We start from the raw sequence: 23,478 nt of genomic DNA on the forward strand, positions 1-23,478 counted from the left end.
ATGCACATATTGTTGTTTCTCTACAGCTAAATCAGATCCAGACTGAACTGTGCAATGTAGTAGGGAGTTGTAGTTTCTCTAGAGATAAATCAGATCAAGGCTAGCCCGAACTGTGCGATGTAGTAGGGAGTTGTAGTTTCTCTAGAGATAAATCAGATCAAGGCTAACCCGAACTGTGCGATGTAGTAGGGAGTTGTAGTTTCTCTAGAGATAAATCAGATCAAGGCTAACCCGAACTGTGCGATGTAGTAGGGAGTTGTAGTTTCTCTAGAGATAAATCAGATCAAGGCTAGCCCGAACTGTGCGATGTAGTAGGGAGTTGTAGTTTCTCTAGAGATAAATCAGATCAAGGCTAGCCCGAACTGTGCGATGTAGTAGGGAATTGTAGTTTCTCTAGAGATAAATCAGATCAAGGCTAACCCGAACTGTGCGATGTAGTAGGGAGTTGTAGTTTCTCTAGAGATAAATCAGATCAAGGCTAACCCGAACTGTGCGATGTAGTAGGGAATTGTAGTTTCTCTAGAGATAAATCAGATCAAGGCTAACCCGAACTGTGCGATGTAGTAGGGAATTGTAGTTTCTCTAGAGATAAATCAGATCAAGGCTAGCCCGAACTGTGCGATGTAGTAGGGAATTGTCGTTTCTAACAGGCCAATATTCAACATAGTTTAGCGCAGAAAACGTGGTAAATACGCGATGGAGAGGGATATCTCTACCTGAAAATACATGATCTAAGTGATTGATAGTTGGTATTCAGCAGTCATAAAACGATGCCTTATTTACTTTGAAGAACTCCTAAAATAGTGATGTAGTCAGACAGCGGCTCTGTTGTGATGAGATGATGACTTGGAATGAAATAATAAAGTCATCAAATAAAACTAATGTAATATACACAACAACTAAAATATTTGAATTAAAGTAAAGTAATGTGAATAAATTATGGTTAATAAGTGATGTTTAAAAATAAGGAAATCGTTGATTATTTTTTAATAATCGAACCGAAACCAAAGCGACCTTGCTCAGCACTCATGGATAGAGCAGTAAAGGGATGCTTCTAAACAGAACTAGTCATGTGTGTGTTCTGTAGTAATTTCCTCTAGGTCAGAGTAGAGTTCAGGAGGATCTTGCTCCCCTCTCTCTTTCCGCCTGTGGGTTTGGTAACCTTGTGGTAACCTTGTGGTAACGTTGTGGTAACTTTAGGAACCGGGTAGGGGAAGGGAGCCCTGAAAGGGAGAGACATCCTCCTCTCACAACAAGGTTTCTTCCCAGGTCAGAGGTTAGAGGTCAGAGGCTGTAGGTGAGGTTCCAGAGGTCGAAGGGAGGAAACCCCCCCCCCCCCCCCGTGAGAGAAGGGAAAACAGAGATACCACTCTTCTCCCTCTCTGTCCATTTTCTCCTCCCTCCCCTGCTCATTAGCTCCCCCTAGGGTCAGAGCTGTGCCTCTGCGGTGTCTGTGAGTCCAGGTGCATTTGTGGCTCAGGCAGAGAGAGCCTCTGCTGGGCATCAGGGTCCAGCCCACTCGCCCCTGCAATTGCCCCCACCTCTGCCACTGACCCCATTCCTAAACCTGCCCCCAAGCTTTCCCCAACCCCTAGGTCTAACTCCAGGCCGCCCAGTCCAGAGGGGCTCGTCGTGTCTCGGTTGGGCTGACCAGAGGCCAGTCTTCGGGGTGTAACTCAGCAGGGCTGCGGACAGAGTCCCTTGACTTGCTCGGGAACTCCTCAAAGTCCTGGAGGATAGATGCAGCAAGGAGGGATTTAGTGAAGACTGTATGGAGAGTGTGTGTGGGTGTGTGCGCATGTGTACATCTGTGTGTATGAGTGCATGTTCAGGCATTTTGTGCGTCTACAGGTGTATCTGCATGTGCGTGTCTATCCAGACTGGTCTCAATGACTAGACGTAACATAGTAAACAAAAATCCAGGACATTCAAATTAGTATGATATTTTATGTTTGGCATGGTTACATAAGATAGAAGGTTACTTAAGGTACAAATGAAAGGAGGGTAGTTGGTCAGGAGGGATGGGTGGCCGTGTAACGTGAATGTCTAACAACCCAAAGTTTAAGTGTTCGAATCTCATCACGGACAACTTTAGCATTTTACCTACTTCGCAACTACTTACTACTTTTTAGCTACTTTGCAACTACTTAGCATGTTAGCTAACCCTTCCCCTAAACCTAACCTCAACCCTTTTAGCTAACCCTTATCGTAACCTTAATTCTAACCTTAACACTTTAACTTAACCCCTAGAACTAACATTAGAGAGTTTGCTAGCAACCTAACGTTAGCCACAACAAAATGGAATTTGTAACATATCATAAATTTAGAAAAGCTGTAACATATTGTATTAATTGCAATACGTAACATATTGTATGTTTTGCAATTCGTAACATACTGTATCATACGAATTGTATTTCATACTAAATGGATGATGGATATCCACAAATGAACACATACTATACGAAACGTAACACATCACACTAAACAGAGTGTCTGGGATTGACGTACAGAATCATATGAAATGCTCTGAGACCGTGTTGGTCTATGTCCTGTATGTGTGTAGTACCTGAGAGAGTGAAGCCAGTGCCTCTGACTCCAGGGTGGCGACAGGACCAGGGCCAGGTCCGGGACCAGGGTAGGGTGAGGCCTGAGGGGGAGACAACACGGTGCTGTAGGCTGGGGGCACAAGGGCCATCTGACGTTGTAGTAGCTGCATGATCGCCCCGATGTCTGTCGACATCCTCGTTTCCAGCCTGAAGAGAGAGACACACAAACATACATAAGCACACACAGGAACACACACACAGGAACACACACACAGGAACACACACACAGGAACACACACACAGGAACACACATGCAGGCAAAGCCTCAGCCTACTACAAGGCCTTTGACCTCATTGAGACAATAGACACTGACTGGACAAGAGCATAGGGGAGTAAAGTAACAGTTATTCCACTGAAGAGGAGAGGGAGGAGAAAGAGAGAGAGAGGGGGAGAGAGGGGGAGAGAGAGAGGGGGGAGAGAGGGGAGAGAGAGAGAGGGGGAGAGAGGAGGAGAGAGAGAGAGAGAGAGATAGTGAGACGGGGGAGAAAGAGAGAGGGTGGAGAGAGAGTTGGGGGGAGAGAGAGAGAGAGATAGTGAGAGATAGTGAGAGGGGGTAGAAAGAGGGGGGAGAGAGACTTGGGGAGAAAGAGAGTTGGGGAGAGAGATTTGGGGAGAGAGAGAGGGAGAGAGAGGGGGGGAGAGGGGGGGAGTGTGAGAGAGAAGGAGGGAGAGTGAGAGGAGGAGAGAGAGAGAGAGGGGGCGAGAGAGGGAGATAGAGAGAGGGGGAGAAAGAGTTTGGGAGAGTGAGAGGGGATAGAGAGGGGGGAGAGAGAGGGAGAGAGAGAGAGGGGAGAAAGAGAGAGGGGGAGAAAGAGGGAGAGGATATGTCTATGTCAGAATCAGACAGCGTAATGGTGAGGTAGGGTTTAAGAGAGAGGGGGGAGCACCAGACCTATTATCTCCCCACATGGGTACCTCCATTACTCTGACAGGGGACAGACTTGTAGCAGACACAGTGATGCTAGGGATAATGGAATCAGCAACAGTGGAGTAGCAGAGTAGCAGCTGTGTTTTGTCAGAGGGCTACAGCAAAATTGTCCTGCTAGATCTTTTATATCATACAAAGTGAGTTTTAATCAGGAGCTTTCAGCTGCAGTTAATGGCTTGATCTTTATCAGTAGCAATACATCCCACTGATATGTGAGCTGTGATTGTACAGTGCCTTAAAGCCACTCTCCTAAATCTCTGTTTCTATCCTGAATTAATTATATCATGTAACTGTCCAAATAATGGAAACACTGGAGTAAACGAGAGACACAAACTACACTGAACAAAAAATATCAACGCAACATGCAACAATTTCAACGATTTTACTGATTTTACAGTTCATACAAGGAAATCAGTTAATTGAAATACATTCATTCTATGGATTTCACATGACTGGGAATACAGATATCCATCTGTTGGTCACAGATACCTTAACAAAAGGTAGGGGTGTGAATCAGAAAACTAGTCAGTATCTGGTGTGACCGCCATCTGCATCATGCAGCGCGACACATCTCCTTTACATAGAGCTGATCAGGCTGTTGATTGTGGCCTGTGGAATGTTGTCCCACTCCTCTTCAATGGCTGTGAGAAGTTGCTGGATATTGTCAGGAACTGGAACACGCTGTCGTACACGTCGATCCAGAGCATCCCAAACATGCTCAATGGGTGACATGTCTGCTGAGTATGCAGGCCATAGAAGAACTGGGATATTTTCAACTTCCAGGAATTGTGTACAGATCCTTGCGACATGAGGCTGTGCATTATCATGCTGAAACATGAGGTGATGGTGGCGGATGAATGGCATGACAATGGGCCTCATTCAAATTGCCATTGATAAAATGCAATTGTGTTTGTTGTCCGTAGCTTATGCCTGCCCATACCATCACCCCACCATCACCATGGGGCACTCTGTTCACAACGTTGACATCAGCAAACCGCTCGCCCACTTCTCCAGCATGCCAGTGGCCATTGAAGGGGAGGGTATTTGCCCACTGAAGTCGGTTATGACACCAAACTGCAGTCAGGTCAAGACCCTGTTGAGGACGACTAGCACGCACATGAGCTTCCCTGAGATGGTATCTGACAGTTTGTGCAGAAATTCTTAATTTCTGCAAACCCACAGCTTCATCAGCTGTCTGGGTGGCTGGTCTCAGACAATCCTGCAGCTGAAGATGCCGGATGTGGAGGTCCTGGGCTGGTGTGGTTACACCTGGTCTGCGGTTGTGAGGCCGGTTGGACGTTCTACCGAATCCTCTAAAACAAAGTTGGAGGCGGCTTATGGTAGAGCAATTAACAGTCAATTCTTTGGAATCAGCTCTGGTGGACATTCCTGCAGTCAGCATGCCAATTGCACACTCCCTCAAAACTTGAGACATCTGTGGCCTTTGATTGTCTCCAGCACAAGTTGCACTTGTGTAATAATCATGCTGTTTAATCAACGTTTTGATATGCCACACCTGTCAGGTGGATGGATTATCTTGGCAAAGGAGAAATACTCACTAACAGGGATCTGAATGGTTTGATGAGCATGAAAACGATATAAACCATATTCCATAGCTGTCTCAGCAGATCTCAACCCAGTTGTTGAAACAACAGTTAGATGTATAACTGAAGTGTAAACCATGTTGAAACAACAGTTAGATGTATAACTGAAGTGTAAACCATGTTGAAACAACAGTTAGATGTATAACTGAAGTGTAAACCATGTTGAAACAACAGTTAGATGTATAACTGAAGTGTAAACCATGTTGAAACAGCAGTTAGATGTATAACTGAAGTGTAAACCATGTTGAAACAACAGTTAGATGTATAACTGAAGTGTAAACCATGTTGAAACAACAGTTAGATGTATAACTGAAGTGTAAACCATGTTGAAACAACAGTTAGATGTATAACTGAAGTGTAAACCATGTTGAAACAACAGTTAGATGTATAACTGAAGTGTAAACCATGTTGAAACAGCAGTTAGATGTATAACTGAAGTGTAAACCATGTTGAAACAACAGTTAGATGTATAACTGAAGTGTAAACCATGTTGAAACAGCAGTTAGATGTATAACTGAAGTGTAAACCATGTTGAAACAACAGTTAGATGTATAACTGAAGTGTAAACCATGTTGAAACAACAGTTAGATGTATAACTGAAGTGTAAACCATGTTGAAACAGCAGTTAGATGTATAACTGAAGTGTAAACCATGTTGAAACAACAGTTAGATGTATAACTGAAGTGTAAACCATGTTGAAACAACAGTTAGATGTATAACTGAAGTGTAAACCATGTTGAAACAACAGTTAGATGTATAACTGAAGTGTAAACCATGTTGAAACAACAGTTAGATGTATAACTGAAGTGTAAACCATGTTGAAACAGCAGTTAGATGTATAACTGAAGTGTAAACCATGTTGAAACAACAGTTAGATGTATAACTGAAGTGTAAACCATGTTGAAACAACAGTTAGATGTATAACTGAAGTGTAAACCATGTTGAAACAACAGTTAGATGTATAACTGAAGTGTAAACCATGTTGAAACAACAGTTAGATGTATAACTGAAGTGTAAACCATGTTGAAACAGCAGTTAGATGTATAACTGAAGTGTAAACCATGTTGAAACAACAGTTAGATGTATAACTGAAGTGTAAACCATGTTGAAACAACAGTTAGATGTATAACTGAAGTGTAAACCATGTTGAAACAGCAGTTAGATGTATAACTGAAGTGTAAACCATGTTGAAACAACAGTTAGATGTATAACTGAAGTGTAAACCATGTTGAAACAACAGTTAGATGTATAACTGAAGTGTAAACCATGTTGAAACAACAGTTAGATGTATAACTGAAGTGTAAACCATGTTGAAACAACAGTTAGATGTATAACTGAAGTGTAAACCATGTTGAAACAGCAGTTAGATGTATAACTGAAGTGTAAACCATGTTGAAACAACAGTTAGATGTATAACTGAAGTGTAAACCATGTTGAAACAACAGTTAGATGTATAACTGAAGTGTAAACCATGTTGAAACAGCAGTTAGATGTATAACTGAAGTGTAAACCATGTTGAAACAACAGTTAGATGTATAACTGAAGTGTAAACCATGTTGAAACAACAGATGTATAACTGAAGTGTAAACCATGTTGAAACAGCAGTTAGATGTATAACTGAAGTGTAAACCATGTTGAAACAACAGTTAGATGTATAACTGAAGTGTAAACCATGTTGAAACAACAGTTAGATGTATAACTGAAGTGTAAACCATGTTGAAACAGCAGTTAGATGTATAACTGAAGTGTAAACCATGTTGAAACAACAGTTAGATGTATAACTGAAGTGTAAACCATGTTGAAACAACAGTTAGATGTATAACTGAAGTGTAAACCATGTTGAAACAGCAGTTAGATGTATAACTGAAGTGTAAACCATGTTGAAACAACAGTTAGATGTATAACTGAAGTGTAAACCATGTTGAAACAGCAGTTAGATGTATAACTGAAGTGTAAACCATGTTGAAACAACAGTTAGATGTATAACTGAAGTGTAAACCATGTTGAAACAACAGTTAGATGTATAACTGAAGTGTAAACCATGTTGAAACAACAGTTAGATGTATAACTGAAGTGTAAACCATGTTGAAACAGCAGTTAGATGTATAACTGAAGTGTAAACCATGTTGAAACAACAGTTAGATGTATAACTGAAGTGTAAACCATGTTGAAACAGCAGTTAGATGTATAACTGAAGTGTAAACCATGTTGAAACAACAGTTAGATGTATAACTGAAGTGTAAACCATGTTGAAACAGCAGTTAGATGTATAACTGAAGTGTAAACCATGTTGAAACAACAGTTAGATGTATAACTGAAGTGTAAACCATGTTGAAACAGCAGTTAGATGTATAACTGAAGTGTAAACCATGTTGAAACAACAGTTAGATGTATAACTGAAGTGTAAACCATGTTGAAACAACAGTTAGATGTATAACTGAAGTGTAAACCATGTTGAAACAACAGTTAGATGTATAACTGAAGTGTAAACCATGTTGAAACAACAGTTAGATGTATAACTGAAGTGTAAACCATGTTGAAACAGCAGTTAGATGTATAACTGAAGTGTAAACCATGTTGAAACAACAGTTAGATGTATAACTGAAGTGTAAACCATGTTGAAACAACAGTTAGATGTATAACTGAAGTGTAAACCATGTTGAAACAACAGTTAGATGTATAACTGAAGTGTAAACCATGTTGGCCTGAGTTAGCAACCATCCAGTCTTGCCCTTGTTCCTGCCCCTCTCCTGTCTCTGTCTCTGTGCCCCTGTTCCTGCCCCTCTCCTGTCTCTGTCTCTGTGCCCCTCTCCCTGCCCCTCTCCTGTCTCTGTGCCCCTGTTCCTGCCCCTCTCCTGTCTCTGTCTCTGTACCCTGGGTTCCTGCCCCTCTCCTGTCTCTGTCTCTGTGCCCCTGTTCCTGCCCCTCTCCTGTCTCTGTCCCTGTGCCCCTGTTCCTGCCCCTCTCCTGTCTCTGTCTCTGTGCCCCTGTTCCTGCCCCTCTCCTGTCTCTGTGCCCCTGTTCCTGCCCCTCTCCTGTCTCTGTCTCTGTGCCCCTGTTCCTGCCCCTCTCCTGTCTCTGTCTCTGTGCCCCTGTTCCTGCCCCTCTCCTGTCTCTGTGCCCCTGTTCCTGCCCCTCTCCTGTCTCTGTCTCTGTGCCCCTCTCCCGTCTCTGTCTCTGTCTCTGTGCCCCTCTCCTGTCTCTGTCTCTGTGCCCCTGTTCCAGCCCCTCTCCTGCCTCTGTCTCTGTGCCCCTCTCCTGTTCCTGCCCCTATCCCTGCCCCTGTCCCTGCCCCTGTGCCCCTATCCTGCCCCTGTCCCTGTGTCTCTGTCCCTGTGCCCCTGCTCCTGCCCCTCTCCTGTCTCTGTGCCCCTGTTCCTGCCCCTCTCCTGTCTCTGTGCCCCTGTTCCTGCCCCTCTCCTGTCTCTGTCTCTGTGCCCCTGTTCCTGCCCCTCTCCTGTCTCTGTCTCTGTGCCCCTCTCCCTGCCCCTCTCCTGTCCCTGTGCCCCTGTTCCTGCCCCTCTCCTGTCTCTGTGCCCCTCTCCCTGCCCCTCTCCTGTCTCTGTCTCTGTGCCCCTCTCCTGTCCCTGTGCCCCTCTCCTGTCTCTGTCCCTGTGCTCCTGCCCCTCTCCTGTCCCTGTGCCCCTGTTCCTGCCACTATCCCTGCCCCTGTCCCTGTCCCTGCCCCTGTGCCCCTATCCTGCCCCTGTCCCTGTGTCCCTGTTCCTGCCCCTATCCCTGCCCCTGTCCCTGTCTCTGTGCCCCTGTCCTGCCCCTGTCCCTGTCTCTGTGCCCCTGTCCTGCCCCTGTCTCTGTCCTTGTGCCCCTGTCCTGCCCCTGCCCCTCTGTCCCTTCCCCTGTGCCCTGTCCTTGTCCCTCTGTCCCTGCATGTCTCTGTCTTTCTCTATCCCTGCCCCTGTGCCTTGTCCCTGTCTTTGTCCCTGCATGTCTCTGTCTCTGCATGTCTCTGTCTCTGCATGCCTCTGTCTCTGCATGCCTCTGTCCCTGCATGTCTCTGTCTCTACATGTCTCTGTCTCTACATGTCTCTGTCTCTACATGTCTCTCCCTGCATGTCTCTGTCTCTGCATGTCTCTGTCTCTACATGTCTCTGTCTCTGCATGCCTCTGTCCCTGCATGTCTCTGTCTCTGCATGTCTCTGTCTCTGCATGCCTCTGTCCCTGCATGTCTCTGCATGCCTCTGTCCCTGCATGTCTCTGCATGCCTCTGTCCCTGCATGTCTCTGTCTCTACATGTCTCTGTCCATGCATGTCTCTGTACCTGTTGAGTTGTTGCTGCAGAAGGTCCAGTCTGTTGTCCAGCTCGGTGCGCTGCCTGCGGCTGATACTGTTGAGAGGGGGAGAGGAAGGCAGGCTGCAGCGCGGCAACTCCTGGTACTCACGACTGCCCCGCCTCTCCCCCCAGAAACTGAAGATGTTTGAGACCCCTGAAAATGCTCCTGTTTTTGAAGAAGAGAGGGGAAAGGGGAGAATAGGGGAAGAATAGGGTATGAAGTCATATTCTATTGTTTTATATTATTTGTCTGTGTGTCTGTGTGTGTGTCTGTGTGTCTGTCTGTGTATGTGTGTCTGTGTGTGTGTCTGTTTGTCTGTGTGTGTGTGTGTCTGTTTGTCTGTGTGTGTCTGTGTGTGTGTCTGTTTGTCTGTGTGTGTGTGTGTGTGTGTCTGTGTGTCTGTGTGTGTGTCTGTGTGTCTGTCTGTGTATGTGTGTCTGTGTGTGTGTCTGTTTGTCTGTGTGTGTGTGTGTGTGTGTCTGTTTGTCTGTGTGTGTCTGTGTGTGTGTCTGTTTGTCTGTGTGTGTGTGTGTGTGTCTGTTTGTCTGTGTGTGTCTGTGTGTGTGTCTGTTTGTCTGTGTGTATCTGTGTGTGTGTGTGTGTGTCTGTTTGTCTCTGTGTGTGTCTCTGTGTGTGTGTGTGTGTCTGTTTGTCTGTTTGTCTGTCTATGTGTGTGGCCGAGTGTCTGTTTGTCTCTGTGTGTGTCTGTGTGTGTATGTGTGTCTGTGTATGTGTGTATGTGTGTGTGTGTATATGTGTGTCTGTGTGTATGTGTGTGTCTGTCTGTGTCTGTGTGTATGTTCGTCTGTGTGTCTGTGTGTTTGTCTGTGTGTTTGTGTGTCTGTGTGTCTGTTTGTCTGTGTGTCTGTGTGTCTGTGTGTCTGTGTGTCTGTGTGTGTGTCTGTGTGTTTGTCTGTGTGTTTGTCTGTGTGTCTGTCTGTGTGTCTGTGTGTGTGCCCAGACCCACCTGAGAGTGCATTGCAGGTGTTGCCCCCCTTGTGGTCCCCCTCCCCCTCCCCCTCGGGATTGTCCCTAAAGATCAGAGAGGTGGCCTGAGCCGGGGACATCTCATGCAGAGCTGACTGAGGGGCGGGGCATGTGACCACAGACTCCTCCCCCTCACCACTGCTGGAGTGGGTGGACACTGAACTCCGGGGCCCCTCCCAGTCTGGCTTAAGCCCCTCCCCCTGCTTACTGGCCGCCTCCTTCCGTCTACGCCGAACTGGCTTGTTGGATCTCTCCTTTTTATTCTCTCCTGCATCTGCGTCGTCTGAGAGAAGAAACAGGGAAGGACAGGTGGTGACACACAGGATGGAATCGGAAAAGTTGATTTGTGACCAACAACTAAGCGTGGATAGTGGGTGTTCCTCTGGGCATCACAGAGAGAAACAATGGGTAATAATATTAGCTCTCAAAAACAGAGACGAAGGAGTGGAAGGGAATGTGGTGGTTACCCTTCTCTGTCCGTCGCCGGAATGATAATTTGCGTCTGCGCAGTTTGTTGAATCCTACACAGTCTGAGTTGCCACTTTCTGGAGAGCCAGGAATCATATTGGTCTGCAGGGATTAACAAAGAAAAACATCTTGAAAAATCACACACTGATGATAAAGGACTTATATAGTATCAATGCCTAAAATAGCTGTTCCATAGGAATGCACAATGGAAATAATTTACAAATTCATTAATTCCCTAATTTGTATTCATCAATTCATATTTGAATATACATTTTTTATGGTGGTGAGGTTAAGATATGAGGAAAAGTTCCTGCAATCAGGGCAGAGGACACACTCACATCCCGGAGGTCAAAGGTGATCTCCAGGTTCATCCAGAAGTGGTCGGAGAACTCAGGGTACATGTCTAACACCTCCAGGACGTCCTCTCTGTGGATCTTATGGAGGTCACAGTAGGTCAGAGCTCTCACGTCGGCATTGGACTTCCCAGCCCGCCCGTACAGGTTGATAGGCTCGCCAAAGATGTCATTCTTCCCTGTGGGAGATGAGAGGACATAGTACCGTATTTTACATACAGTACCAGTCAAAAGTCTGGACACACCTACTTGTGATTTATGTAGAATTCAAGGCACACTTAACCAGCATGGCTGCCACAGCATTCTGCAGCGAAACGCCAAGCACATCGGGTTTGAGCTTAGTGGGACTATCATTTGTTTTTCATCAGGACAATGACCAAAAACACACCTCCAGGCTGTGTAAGGGCTATTTGACCAAGAAGGAGAGTGATGGAGTGCTGCATCAGATGACCTGGCCTCAACCCAATTGAGATGGTTTGGAAAGAGTTGGACCGCAGAGTGGAGGAAAAGCAGCCAACAAGTGCTCAGCATATGTGGGAACTCCTTCAAAACTGCTGGAAATGCATTCCAGGTGAAGCTGGTTGAGAGAATGCCAAGAGTGTGTAAAGCTGTCATCAAGGCAAAGGGTGGCTACTTTGAAGAATCTAAAATCTAAAATATATTTTGATTTGTTTAACACTTTTTTGGTTACTACATGATTCCATATGTGTTATTTCATAATTTGTATGTCCACTATTATTCTACAATGTAGAAAATAGTAAAAATAAAGAAAAACCCATGAATGACTAGGTGTGTCCAAACTTTTGACTGGTACTGTATGTTAAAAAATGCAAATGTTAAACAGTCCTACTTTTTTTTATTACTGGGAAGTAAAAATATAATAATTAAATAATCAAATGGTCCACAGTACTACTGCTTGTTTAATGAGATAGCCTTTCACCCTTCTTGAGTGCCCAGTTGTTGAAGCTGTATGACGTACAAATAGGACCAATTGTTGCCAGTAGATGGCTCTGTTGGTTAATTTGTATTTATTTGGTTCCCTGGCACATAACTGAATCTCTGAATATACCACATTCAGTTTTCTACTCCTTCCTCTTTAGGTTGATACATGCAACAGTAGTCGTAGTAGAATCTATACTATTTGGGTTAACAGTAGTCGTAGTAGAATCTATACTATTTGGGTTAACAGTAGTCGTAGTAGAATCTATACTATTTGGGTTAACAGTAGTCGTAGTAGAATCTATACTATTTGGGTTAACAGTAGTCGTAGTAGAATCTATACTATTTGGGTTGACAGTAGTCGTAGTAGAATCTATACTATTTGGGTTAACAGTAGTCGTAGTAGAATCTATACTATTTGGGTTAACAGTAGTCGTAGTAGAATCTATACTATTTGGGTTGACAGTAGCTCCTATCTATCATCCTCACCCAAGATGGCCACCACCACGTCGCCTCTGAGGATCTCGATGGAGCCACGGGAGATGAAGTAGATGGCGGTGAGCACGTCGCCGGCGTGCACCAGGGTGTCGCCAGGCGGGGCGTGGGTGGTCTTGAACTTCATGGCCAGGGCCCGCAGACAGCCCTTCGTGGAGCCCTTGAAGGCCTTGCAGTTCTCCAGGAGGGTACGGTTAAGGTGGAGGCAGATGTCAGCTTGGAGACACTCTGGGAACCCCTTCAACACCTGGTAGAGAGAGAGGTAGGGAGGGGGGAGGGGAGGGTGGGGGAGAGAGAGAGAGAGGGGGAGAGAAAGGGGAATGGAGGGGGGTGAGGGGAGAGAGGAGGAGGGGGAGGGGGAGGAGGGAGGGGGAGAAAGAGAGAGAGAGAGAGAGAGAGAGAGAGGAGAGAGAGTGAGTGAGTGAGTGAGTATTTAGTGGGAGGGTGAGGGAGACAGAGAGGGGGAGAGAGAGTGAGGGAGAGAGGGCGATAGAGAGAGGGGGAGAGAAAGTGGAATGGAGGGGGGTGGTGGGGAGAGAGAGAGGGAGAGAAGGGGGAGGGAGAGAGAGAGAGAGAGAGAGAGAGGGAGAGAGGGGGATAGAGAGAGAGAGAGAGAAGGGGAGGGAGAGGGGTTGGGGGGAAAGAGGATGGAGGGAGGGGGAGAGAGGGGGATAGAGATAGTGGGGGAGAAGGGGGAGGGAGAGGGGTTGGGGGGAAAGAGGATGGAGGGAGGGGGAGAGAGGGGGATATAGTGGGAGAGAAGGGGGAGGGAGAGGGGTCGGGGAGAGAGGATGGATGGAGGGGGAGAGAGAGAGAGAGAGGGAGAGAGGGGGATAGAGAGAGTGGGAGAGAAGGGGGAGGGAGAGGGGTTGGGGGGAAAGAGGATGGAGGGAGGGGGAGAGAGGGGGATAGAGAGGGAGAGAGGGGGATAGAGAGAGTGGGAGAGAAGGGGGAGGGAGAGGGGTCGGGGGGAGAGAGGGTGATACTAACTAAAAGGCAGCAACATAGCTAGATATTTACAGGACAGCCTTATCCAGGGCAACTTACAGTATGTATTGAGTGTATACATATTTCTTACTTGTCCCCTGTGGGAATCAAACCCACAACCCTGGCATGACAAAGCGCCACGCTCTACCAACTGAGCCATCACTGCTAAATAACAAACATACAAATATTCAGTAAAAAATATAGTTGTCTGATACGTAGCATCCAAGCAAATATTACCCCAAAACAACTGCAACATTTAGTCAGCAATCTGCTGATATACTTTCACAGGACTTGTAAGGCTTTTTTATATTTTTTTATGTAATGAATACTACAAGCCTTATTAATGATTTCCCCGTTCTAACAAGGAGACACAATTGCATTTCAGATGAAGGAGCGGAAGGTTTTCTGTATGTGACTCTGGGACAACGTCTGAAAACACCCCCTCTTCTTAAACCTTAATACTCTACTCTAGTCCATCTCTATCCAACCAACCCAGCTCAGTTAGACTAATGAGGTCATCATTAAAAGACAGAGGCTATGACTGATTCAGTCAGACAGACCAGAGGCGGGGTTACATCATGACCACCATTATAATCACGTCAGCAAACATTTTACTAATCCAACACGCTTCAGTGGACTCTCAACACAGCATAATGAGGAAGTTGAGCAAACAAGCAACTTGATTGTTTCCTCTGTATCTTGTAGATTATTTATTAAGTCAAATACACAGGAATCCAGACAGAATATTGCAATTTCATGTTGGGAAATTTGGTTCCCAAAAGATTCACTTCCATAATATTTGTATTACAGTTGGCACTTAAAGCATGTTGGAGAGAGTCTAGGCTCAGTCTTAGAGAGAGAGAGAGAGAGAGAGAGAGAGAGAGAGAGAGAGAGAGAGAGAGAGAAGAAAGAGAGGGAATGAGAAAGAGAGGGAATGAGAGAAAGAGAGGGAATGAGAAAGAGAGAAAGAGAGAGAGGGAATGAGAGAGAGAGAAAGAGAGAGAGGGAATGAGAGAGAGGGAATGAGAGAGAGGGAAAGAGAGAGAGGGAATGAGAGAGAGAAAGAGAGAGAGGGAAAGAGAGAGAGGGAAAGAGAGAGAGGGAAAGAGAGAGGGAAAGAGAGGGAATGAGAGAGAGGGAAAGAGAGAGGGAATGAGAGAGGGAATGAGAGAGGGAATGAGAGAGAGAAAGAGAGGGAATGAGAGAGAGAAAGAGAGAGAGAGAATGAGAGAGAGAGAGGCCAGACTCTCTTAGATCAACTATTAAATGTCTATAAAAGACTGTGCTGAAAATATAATGTTTGTGTACCTTCATGCACGTGTGTGTGTGTATTACTCATATCGTTCATGCATGTGTTTACGTCTATGCACTGTTTGGATGTCAATGTGCTGTGTGGTTTTTTAATGTGTATGTACTATTGTGTGTGTGTGTATGTGTGTGTGTGTGTGTGTGTGTGTGTGTGTGTGTGTGTGTGTGTGTGTGTGTGTGTGTGTGTGTGTGTGTGTGTGTGTGTGTGTGTGTGTGTGTGTGTGACTCACAGCGGTCATATCAATGCCGTTAGTGTAGGACCAGGCATGTTGGAAGTACTCCTCCAGCCGCTGCCTCAGTGGGTTGGGGATCTGGTGGAAGCGGATAAACTCTCGGACCCGTAGCATCTGGGTGTGATACCTGGCCGTACCCGAGTACAACCTCTGGATGATGGCCGACACGTTACCAAAGATACTGGCGTACATCAGAGCTGTAGGGAGGAGAGAGGAGAATAAATTATTATTGTGAACAAAATTCAGGAGCAGCAGAATACAACTGCTCTCTACTGCACCATGGGAACAAACATTATAGTATCTCAGACCAGTTAATGGTTGTAAACAGGCTCTAGAGCAGAGGAGGACGGCTCATAGTAATGGCTGAAACGGAGCAAATGGAATGGCATCAAACCATGTGTGTGATGTAATTGATACCATTCCACTAATTCCGCTCCAGTCATTACCACAAACCTGTTCTCCCCAATTATATCAGTGGTTCCTTTCTCTCTTACTGTGCCACCAGCTGAATGTTGCTCTGCCTGGAGTACCCCTGAAGTAGCCCTGGAGTACCGCTGAAGTACCCCTGAAGTACCCCTGGAGTACCCCTGAAGTACCCTTGGAGTACCCCTGAAATACCCTTGGAGTACCCCTGAAATGCCCCTTGGAGTAGCCCTGGAATACCCCTGAAATACCCTTGAAGTACCCCTGAAATACCCCTGGAGTACCCCTGAAATACCCTTGAAGTATCCCTGGAGTACCCCTGGAGTACCCCTGGAGTACCCCTGGAGTACCCTTGAAGTACCCCTGAAGTACCCCTGGAGTACCCTTGAAGTACCCCTGGAGTACCCCTGGAGTACCCCTGGAGTACCCCTGGTCAGGGAGGTGACCAAGAACCCGAGTTCCTCTGTGGAGATGGGAGAACCTTCCAGAAGGACAACCATCTCTGCAGCACTCCACCAATCAGGCCTTTATGGTAGAGTGGCCAGACGGAAGCCACTCCTCAGTAAAAGGCACATGACAGTATTGTGGTGGCAGCATCATGCTGTGGGGATGTTTTTCAGCGGCAGGGACTGGGAGACTAGTCAGGATCGTGGGAAAAATGAACGGAGCAAAGTATTGAGAGATCCTTGATGAAAACCTGCTCCAGAGCAGTGCTCAGGACCTCAGACTGGGGCGAAGGTTCCTCTTCCAACAGGATAACGACCCTAAGCACACAGCCAAGACAACGCAGGAGTGGCTCCGGGACAAGTCTCTGAATGTTCTTGAGTGGCCCAGCCAGAGCCCAGACTTGAACCCGATCGAACATCTCTGGAGAGACCTGAAAATAGCTGTGCAGCGACGCTCCCCATCTAACCGGACAGAGAATGAAAGGATCTGCAGAGAAGAATGGGAGAAACTCCCCAAATACAGGTGTGCCAAGCTTGTAGGGTCATACCCAAGAAGACTCGATGCTGTAATCGCTGCCAAAGGTGCTTCAACAAAGTACTGAGAAAAGGGTCTGAATACTTATGTAAATGTTATATTTCCGTTTTTTAATTTTGAATAAATTAGAAACAAATTCTAAAAACCTGTTTTTGCTTTGTCATTATGCGGTATTGTGATGTCATTATGGGGTATTGTGATGTCATTATGGGCTATTGTGTGTAGATTAATGAGGAAAAAACCCGAATTGAATACATTTTAGAATAAAGCTGTAACGTAACAAAATTTGAAAAAGTAAATGTGTCTGTATACCTTCCGAAGGCACTGTAATAATCATCCTCCATGTTGAAATGTGACCACTACTGACTGCAGAACTGAGCGGGATCGTCTTCTTGGTGAGGCATATTAAAACAGACATAACACCTTACAATGATCCTTACCTTCCTTAACTCTTATCCTAACCCTAACACTGAACCAGTTTTATCACACATTCTCATTCAAACTGTTAGCAGCTACCAAGACAGCAAACACTGCAACAAAACAAGGAACCAAGTAAATACGACCATATTGCTAACCAATTAAATCACAGTAGCATGAATTTCTACATCACCTACAGTTTACCCTCCAGCACATACAGACGCTCCTTGGTACTTACATCCTATGAGCATGACACAGATGGAGAAGATCTTCTCAGAGTTGGTGTTGGGGGAGACGTTGCCGAAGCCCACGCTGGTCAGACTGGAGAAGGTGAAATAGAGGGCTGTGACGTACTTGTCCTTTATGGAGGGGCCTGAGCCCCGCACCGTGTCGTTGTAGTGTTTCCCCAACGACTCGCCCAGCGTGTGGAGCCAGCCGATGCTGCCGTTGCGCTCCACGCTGCCGATGGCGTACCAGATGCACGCCAGCCAGTGGGCGATGAGGGCGAACGTGCACATGAGCAGGAAGAGGACGGCGGCGCCATACTCCGAGTAGCGGTCCAGTTTCCTCGCCACGCGCACTAGCCGGAGGAGGCGGGCCGTCTTCAGCAGGCCAATCAGAGTGGTCGTCTGGCAAGAGAGAGGAGAAACAGTTTGTTTAGTGTCCAATCTTACTTAGGGAGGTCCTGTGTTGCAGAGTTCTTCTCCATACAAGCCGTAACAAAGCTGATTCAACTCATTCAAGTCTTGATTGAAGACTATTATTAATTGATTAGTTGAATCAGATGTCTGACTGCTTGGCTGGACCAAAATCCTGGACCCACACTGGCCTTCTGCAGATAAGATTGGATAGCCCTGGTTTTGGAGGTCAGTTCAAAGTTAAAATAGCTCTACTGTCCATTTAGGATAAATTACATTAGTGAAATTTACAAAATGTGCTGTGAACCATCCTCTGCTCTACACTTGTACCCGATCCCCTCAGCAGCACTGAGACCCTGGTCTGTACTAGCGGAGGTCTTCCCATGAATCCTCCTCATGACTTACTGTGCTGTCGGTTGGTTCTGTTTATTCCCACCCATTATATTTGTCTTGAGGAGCCCCCACCACGTCTATACAGCAAATAAACAAGGACCCGATTACTTCCCTGCTTGGCAGAAAGCCTAGTTCCTCACTTCACAATAAATGATAGTCCTCTACTGCGGAGAATGTCCACTTCCTTGGCTCACTGGCCACTTGAGGGTTAATTAATTAAACATTGGCAAGAAGGTTGACAGTACAAACTTTCACAGTTGTTTTTCTGCGCCGGAGCCTTTGTGGGGATATCCCTGACTTGTAGTTCATTGGAGGTCCATTAATAATGGAGTAATCGAAGGGAGATTTTATTTTGGAGGTCCCAAAAGCTCATTGCAAATAGCTTTCATTATTTGTGGTTATCTACAGGTTAATATATCTAACCACCCTTAAATACGAAATCAAACCTTTAAAACCATGATTCATATCTGACAATCCCCATAACTTAAGATGCATTCCAACACAGGTTGTCCTCACAAAACTCCATTACCCACAATGCACTTCCCCTACCCCCAATTCCTCACCTCCTCTCCGCTGCGGTAGATGAGCAGGTCAAAGGGGATGGCTGCCACCATGTCGATAAGGAACCAGCCCTTGAAGTAGTGGATCGCTATCCTCAGCGGGGCGCTGACCACTTCGTCGTTAGTGTTGACGTATGTCGTCCTGAAGTTGATGACGATGTCCACGATGAACATGATGTCCACGATGAGGTCAACCACATTGAGCGGCGAGCACGAGTAGCCACAGTTCAACATGGCTGCCTCCTCCTGGTCGTGGAGGAGGAAGGCGGCGGAGTAAGGGGTCAAGATGGCCGTGTAGATGACCAGCAGCAGGATGAGCCAGTCCCACACCGCCTTGAAGGGGCTGTAGTGGAGGACGGTCCACTTGTGGATACGAGGTGCCTGGAGCTTGTACTCTGGGAGGACGTCGGCACCCAGCGACAGCACCTGGCGGGGGAGAGGGGGGGAGGGGTTAGCCTTTCTGATCTGGTAGTTGGATCAATATGATAGCGTTATACAGAGAGAGAGAGAGAGAGAGAGAGAGAAAGCGAGAGAAAGACAGAGAGACAGAGAGACAGGGAAAGAGAAGGATGGGAATCGGGCAGGGAAGGATAAGATGAAAGTTCCCCAAAACCTTACATTTACATTTGAGGGACTTAAAGTTAGTGCATTCATCTTAAGATAGTTTGGTGGGACAACCACATATCACATTCATAGTAAGCACATTTATCCTCAGTAAAGTAGCTGTCAGCAAAGTCAGAGCTAGATGGCGGCATAGAACATGGCTGACGTTTTACATTCTCCCAACCAATTGTGCAATTTTGTTATTTTTTTTGCGTTTTGTGTAACTTATTTTTTAACTTATTGTGTACATAATGTTACTGCAACCGTCTCTTATGACCGAAAATAACTTCTGGACATCAGAAAAGCGATTACTCACCGCGGACTAGAAGAAACTTTTTCCTTTAACGAGTCCGGTGAGTCCAACGAGAAGTATATCCTGCTTTCACTGTAACAGGCCCAGATCCACACCTTTCGCGTGAAGAAAAGACACCGGAAAAGGAGACGCAGATCGGGAATCCTTGGGAAAATCTGGAGGCGAGCGAGTAAACTCCCACTGCCTTCCATTCTTCTCGCTAACGTGCAATAAAATGGATTACCTACGATTAAGATTATCCTACCAATCTGACATAAAAAATTGTAACATCTTATGTTTCACCGAGACGTGGCTAAACGAAGATATGGACAACATAGAGCTAGCAGAATTTTCCATGAACCGGCAGAACAGAGACGCTACCTCTCGTAAGACGCACTCCACACTGTCCTTTCTCACCAGGACAAAACGAACACCTATGTGAGAATGCTGTTCATTGACTACAGCTCAGCGTTCAACACCAATGTGCCAATGAAGCTCATCACTAAGCTAAGGACTCTGGGACTAAACACCTCCCTCTGCAACTGTATCCTGGACGGGCCGCCCCCAGGTGGTAAGAGTAGGCAACAAAACGTCTGCCACGCCGATCCTTAACACTGGGGCCCCTCAGGGGTGTTTACTTAGTCCCCTTCTGTACTCCCTGTTCACCCACGACTGCATGGCCAATCACGACTCCAACACCATCATTAAGTTTGCTGACGACACAACAGTGGTAGGCCTGATCACCGACAACGATGAGACGGCCTATAGGGAGGAGGTCAGAGAACTGGCAGTGTGGTGCAAGGACAACGACCTCTCCTTCAATGTAAGCAAGACTAAAGGGCTGATTGTGGACTACAGGAAAAGGCGTGCCAAACAGGCCCCCATTAACATCGACAGCAATGTAGTGGAGCGGGTCGAGAGTTTCAAGTTCCTTGGTGTCCACATCACCAACGAACTATCATGGTCCAAACATACCAAAACAGTCATGAAGAGGGGACAACAAAACCCCCTCAGGAGACCGAAAAGATTTGGCATGGGTCCCCAGATCCTCAACAGGTTCTACAGCTACACCGTCGAGAGCATCCTGACCGGTTGCATCACCGCCTGGTATGGCAACTGCTCGGCATCTGACCGTAAGGCCCTACAGAGGGTAGTGCGAACTGCCCAATACATCACTGGGGCCAAGCTTCCTGCCATCCAGGACCTATATAACAGGCGATGTCAGAGTTTTCTCTGCTACCGCACGGCAAGCGGTACCGGGGCGCCAAAAGGCTCCTCAACAGCTTCTACCCCCAAGCCATAAGACTGCTGAACAATTCATAAAAACGCCACCGGACAATTTACATTGACACCCCCCCACCCTTTAATACACTCGCTGTTTGTTTGTTACCTTTGCATTGTCACTTCGCCCCCACTTACATGTACAGATTACCTCAACTAACCTATACTCCCGCACACTGACTCAGTACCGGTGCCCCCTGTATATAGCCTCATTATTGTTATTCTTATTGTGTTACTTTTATTATTACTTTTTGTTTTAGTCTACTTGGTAAATATTTTCTTCTTCTTGAACTGCACTGTTGGTTAAGGGCTTGTAAGTAAGCATTTCACGGTAAAGTCTACACTTGTTGTATTTGGCGCATGTGACAAATACATTTTGATTTGATTTGATTTAGTAAGGGGTAAAAGTAGAGGTAGGGTTTTAGATGTTTTCAGAAGATGGGCAGGGACTCTGCTGTTCACCATTGGGGTGCCTAGGACTGCGTTGAGTAGGAGCTGTCCTCCCATAGGGGTGGGAGGGCCAGGAGACCAGAGGTGGCAGAACGGAGTGCTCAGGTTGGGGTGTAGGGTTTGAGCAGAGCCTGAAGGTAGGGAGGGACAGTTCATCTTGTTGCTTCATAGGCAAAAGTATCATGGTCTGATTGCCTAGGAGGAGAAACCACTCACCAACAGCCACTGATTATGAAAACAACAACAGTCACAAATTGCCTTCACACAGTATCACTTCACAGGGTGTATAAGTAAGGATGAAAAACACAGCAGTTCCTTGCATGTCTTCTATTAACATTTAGCAATTAGAGCAATTAGAGCAATTTTCAGTGTCCAATGAGGCTGATGGAAGCTGTTGTGATAGGAAGGCTTCTCATAAGGTAACCTCTCAAGCAGAATGGAAATGCTCAAACGCGCATGGAGCACGCACACAACCCCGAACACCCCCCGAACACCCCCCGAACACGCATACACAACAGCACACTCTAAACACACACCGAACACACCCCAACCACACACCGAACAGAACACAAACCGAACACACAAACAACAGATATTCACCATGGGAGCCAAATTCAGTCAGAGCACGCAATTCCAGTTGAGTGTCTTTGTTTCAGTTATTTATTCCAACTTCAGTCAGCAGCAATGAGAAGACAAACTAATCACAATGAGATAGTAATTTCCCCCGGTATCACAGTAGATCATCATAGCCTGTCTTTTTACTGTTGTTTTATTTCTTTACCTACCTATTGTTCACCAAATACATTTTTTGCACTATTGGTTAGAGTCTGTAAGTAAGCATTTCACTGTAAGGTCTACACCTGTTGTATTCAGCATTTCACTGTAAGGTCTACACCTGTTGTATTCAACGCACGTGACAAATAAACTTTGATTTGATCTGATGAAATCACACAACCGGCGTAATGTGTTGAATTCTCTTTTAGGGCCTGACTGGTCTAGCGGTAACACCTCAGCCTCTGTAGGTTCAAATCCGGCCTACTGCCCTTTGACACAACCTCTATCTTTCCCCACTGCCATCCTTTCTCTGTAAAAAATAAATCATGTTTCTGAGAAACGTCTTTGTAGATACAAGGTTGACACCTGCAAAAGGCCTGTGAAAAGACATTGTGGTCTCGTTTCACTTTAACAGTATCTACGGCGTATTATGTTACCTCAGGCTACTGTAGTTCACCTGCTCCCAGAATGCTCCTCTCGCTCATACAGGGGCGGTGTTTCCAGCTGAAGTGTGACAAATGGGGGGGGCGTACAGGGGGAGGACCTGAATCCCTGGTAAGTCGCCTGATAAGGCACTGCAGATGTTCAGGCAAAGCAGGTGCGCAGCGCAGAGGGCAGGTGTGTGTGTGAATTAGATGTCTATAATTCACGGTGTGTTGGCCCTTCGCTATGGAGCTCAGTCATGTTCCTGAGCTTGACAGGCACTGGGGGTTATCTATCATGTCGATGGTATCGTTTATCACTGAGATGGGCAAATCAAATCAACTTTGGGCAACTTTGCTTGTATGCCCTCGTCCATTCTGGGGGTGGAGGCAGACATTGGGAAGCAATATACTCAATACAAAATACACACGAGGTAAAGGAGTTCAAAACCACACGCACACACACACACACACACACACACTAACACACACACACACTAACACACTAACACACACACACTAACACACTAACACACACACACCCACTGACACACACACACACACACACACACACACACACACACACACTAACACACTAACACACACACACACTAACACACATACACACACTAACACACTAACACACACACACACATACACACACTAACACACACACACACTAACACACTAACACACACACACCCACTGACACACACACACACACACACACACACACACACACACACACACACACACACACACACACACACACACACACACACACACACACACACACACACACACTAACACACTAACACACTAACACACACACACTAACACACACACACCCACTGACACACACACACACACACACACTAACACACTAACACACACACACACCCACTGACACACACACACACACACTAACACACTAACACACACACTGACACACACTGGCACACACACTGACACACACACTGACAAACACTGACACACACACACACACACACACACACACACACACACACACACACACACACACAC

At 46.1% G+C, this 23,478-nt stretch overlaps 1 protein-coding gene across 2 annotated transcripts in view; it reads right to left on the reverse strand.

Annotated features, from left to right (window-relative positions):
* Positions 1–1,319: 1,319 nt before the first annotated feature.
* The window catches only part of LOC106579665 (potassium voltage-gated channel subfamily H member 2), a 325,149-nt gene continuing 302,990 nt past the window's right edge, over positions 1,320–23,478 (reverse strand). For both annotated transcript variants that reach the window (XM_045702778.1, XM_014159798.2), the window contains exons 7-16: positions 18,616–19,038; positions 17,260–17,650; positions 15,198–15,397; positions 12,667–12,919; positions 11,224–11,417; positions 10,885–10,987; positions 10,398–10,700; positions 9,418–9,595; positions 2,567–2,753; positions 1,320–1,729 (exon numbers count right to left, since the gene is read on the reverse strand). In XM_045702778.1, coding sequence (XP_045558734.1) covers positions 1,598–1,729; positions 2,567–2,753; positions 9,418–9,595; positions 10,398–10,700; positions 10,885–10,987; positions 11,224–11,417; positions 12,667–12,919; positions 15,198–15,397; positions 17,260–17,650; positions 18,616–19,038 — 2,364 coding nt within the window. In that variant the 3' untranslated portion in view covers positions 1,320–1,597. The remainder of the gene's footprint in view (positions 1,730–2,566; positions 2,754–9,417; positions 9,596–10,397; positions 10,701–10,884; positions 10,988–11,223; positions 11,418–12,666; positions 12,920–15,197; positions 15,398–17,259; positions 17,651–18,615; positions 19,039–23,478) is intronic.

This window comes from Salmo salar, chromosome ssa19, assembly GCF_905237065.1.
Source record: "Salmo salar chromosome ssa19, Ssal_v3.1, whole genome shotgun sequence".
Taxonomy (NCBI): domain Eukaryota; kingdom Metazoa; phylum Chordata; class Actinopteri; order Salmoniformes; family Salmonidae; genus Salmo; species Salmo salar.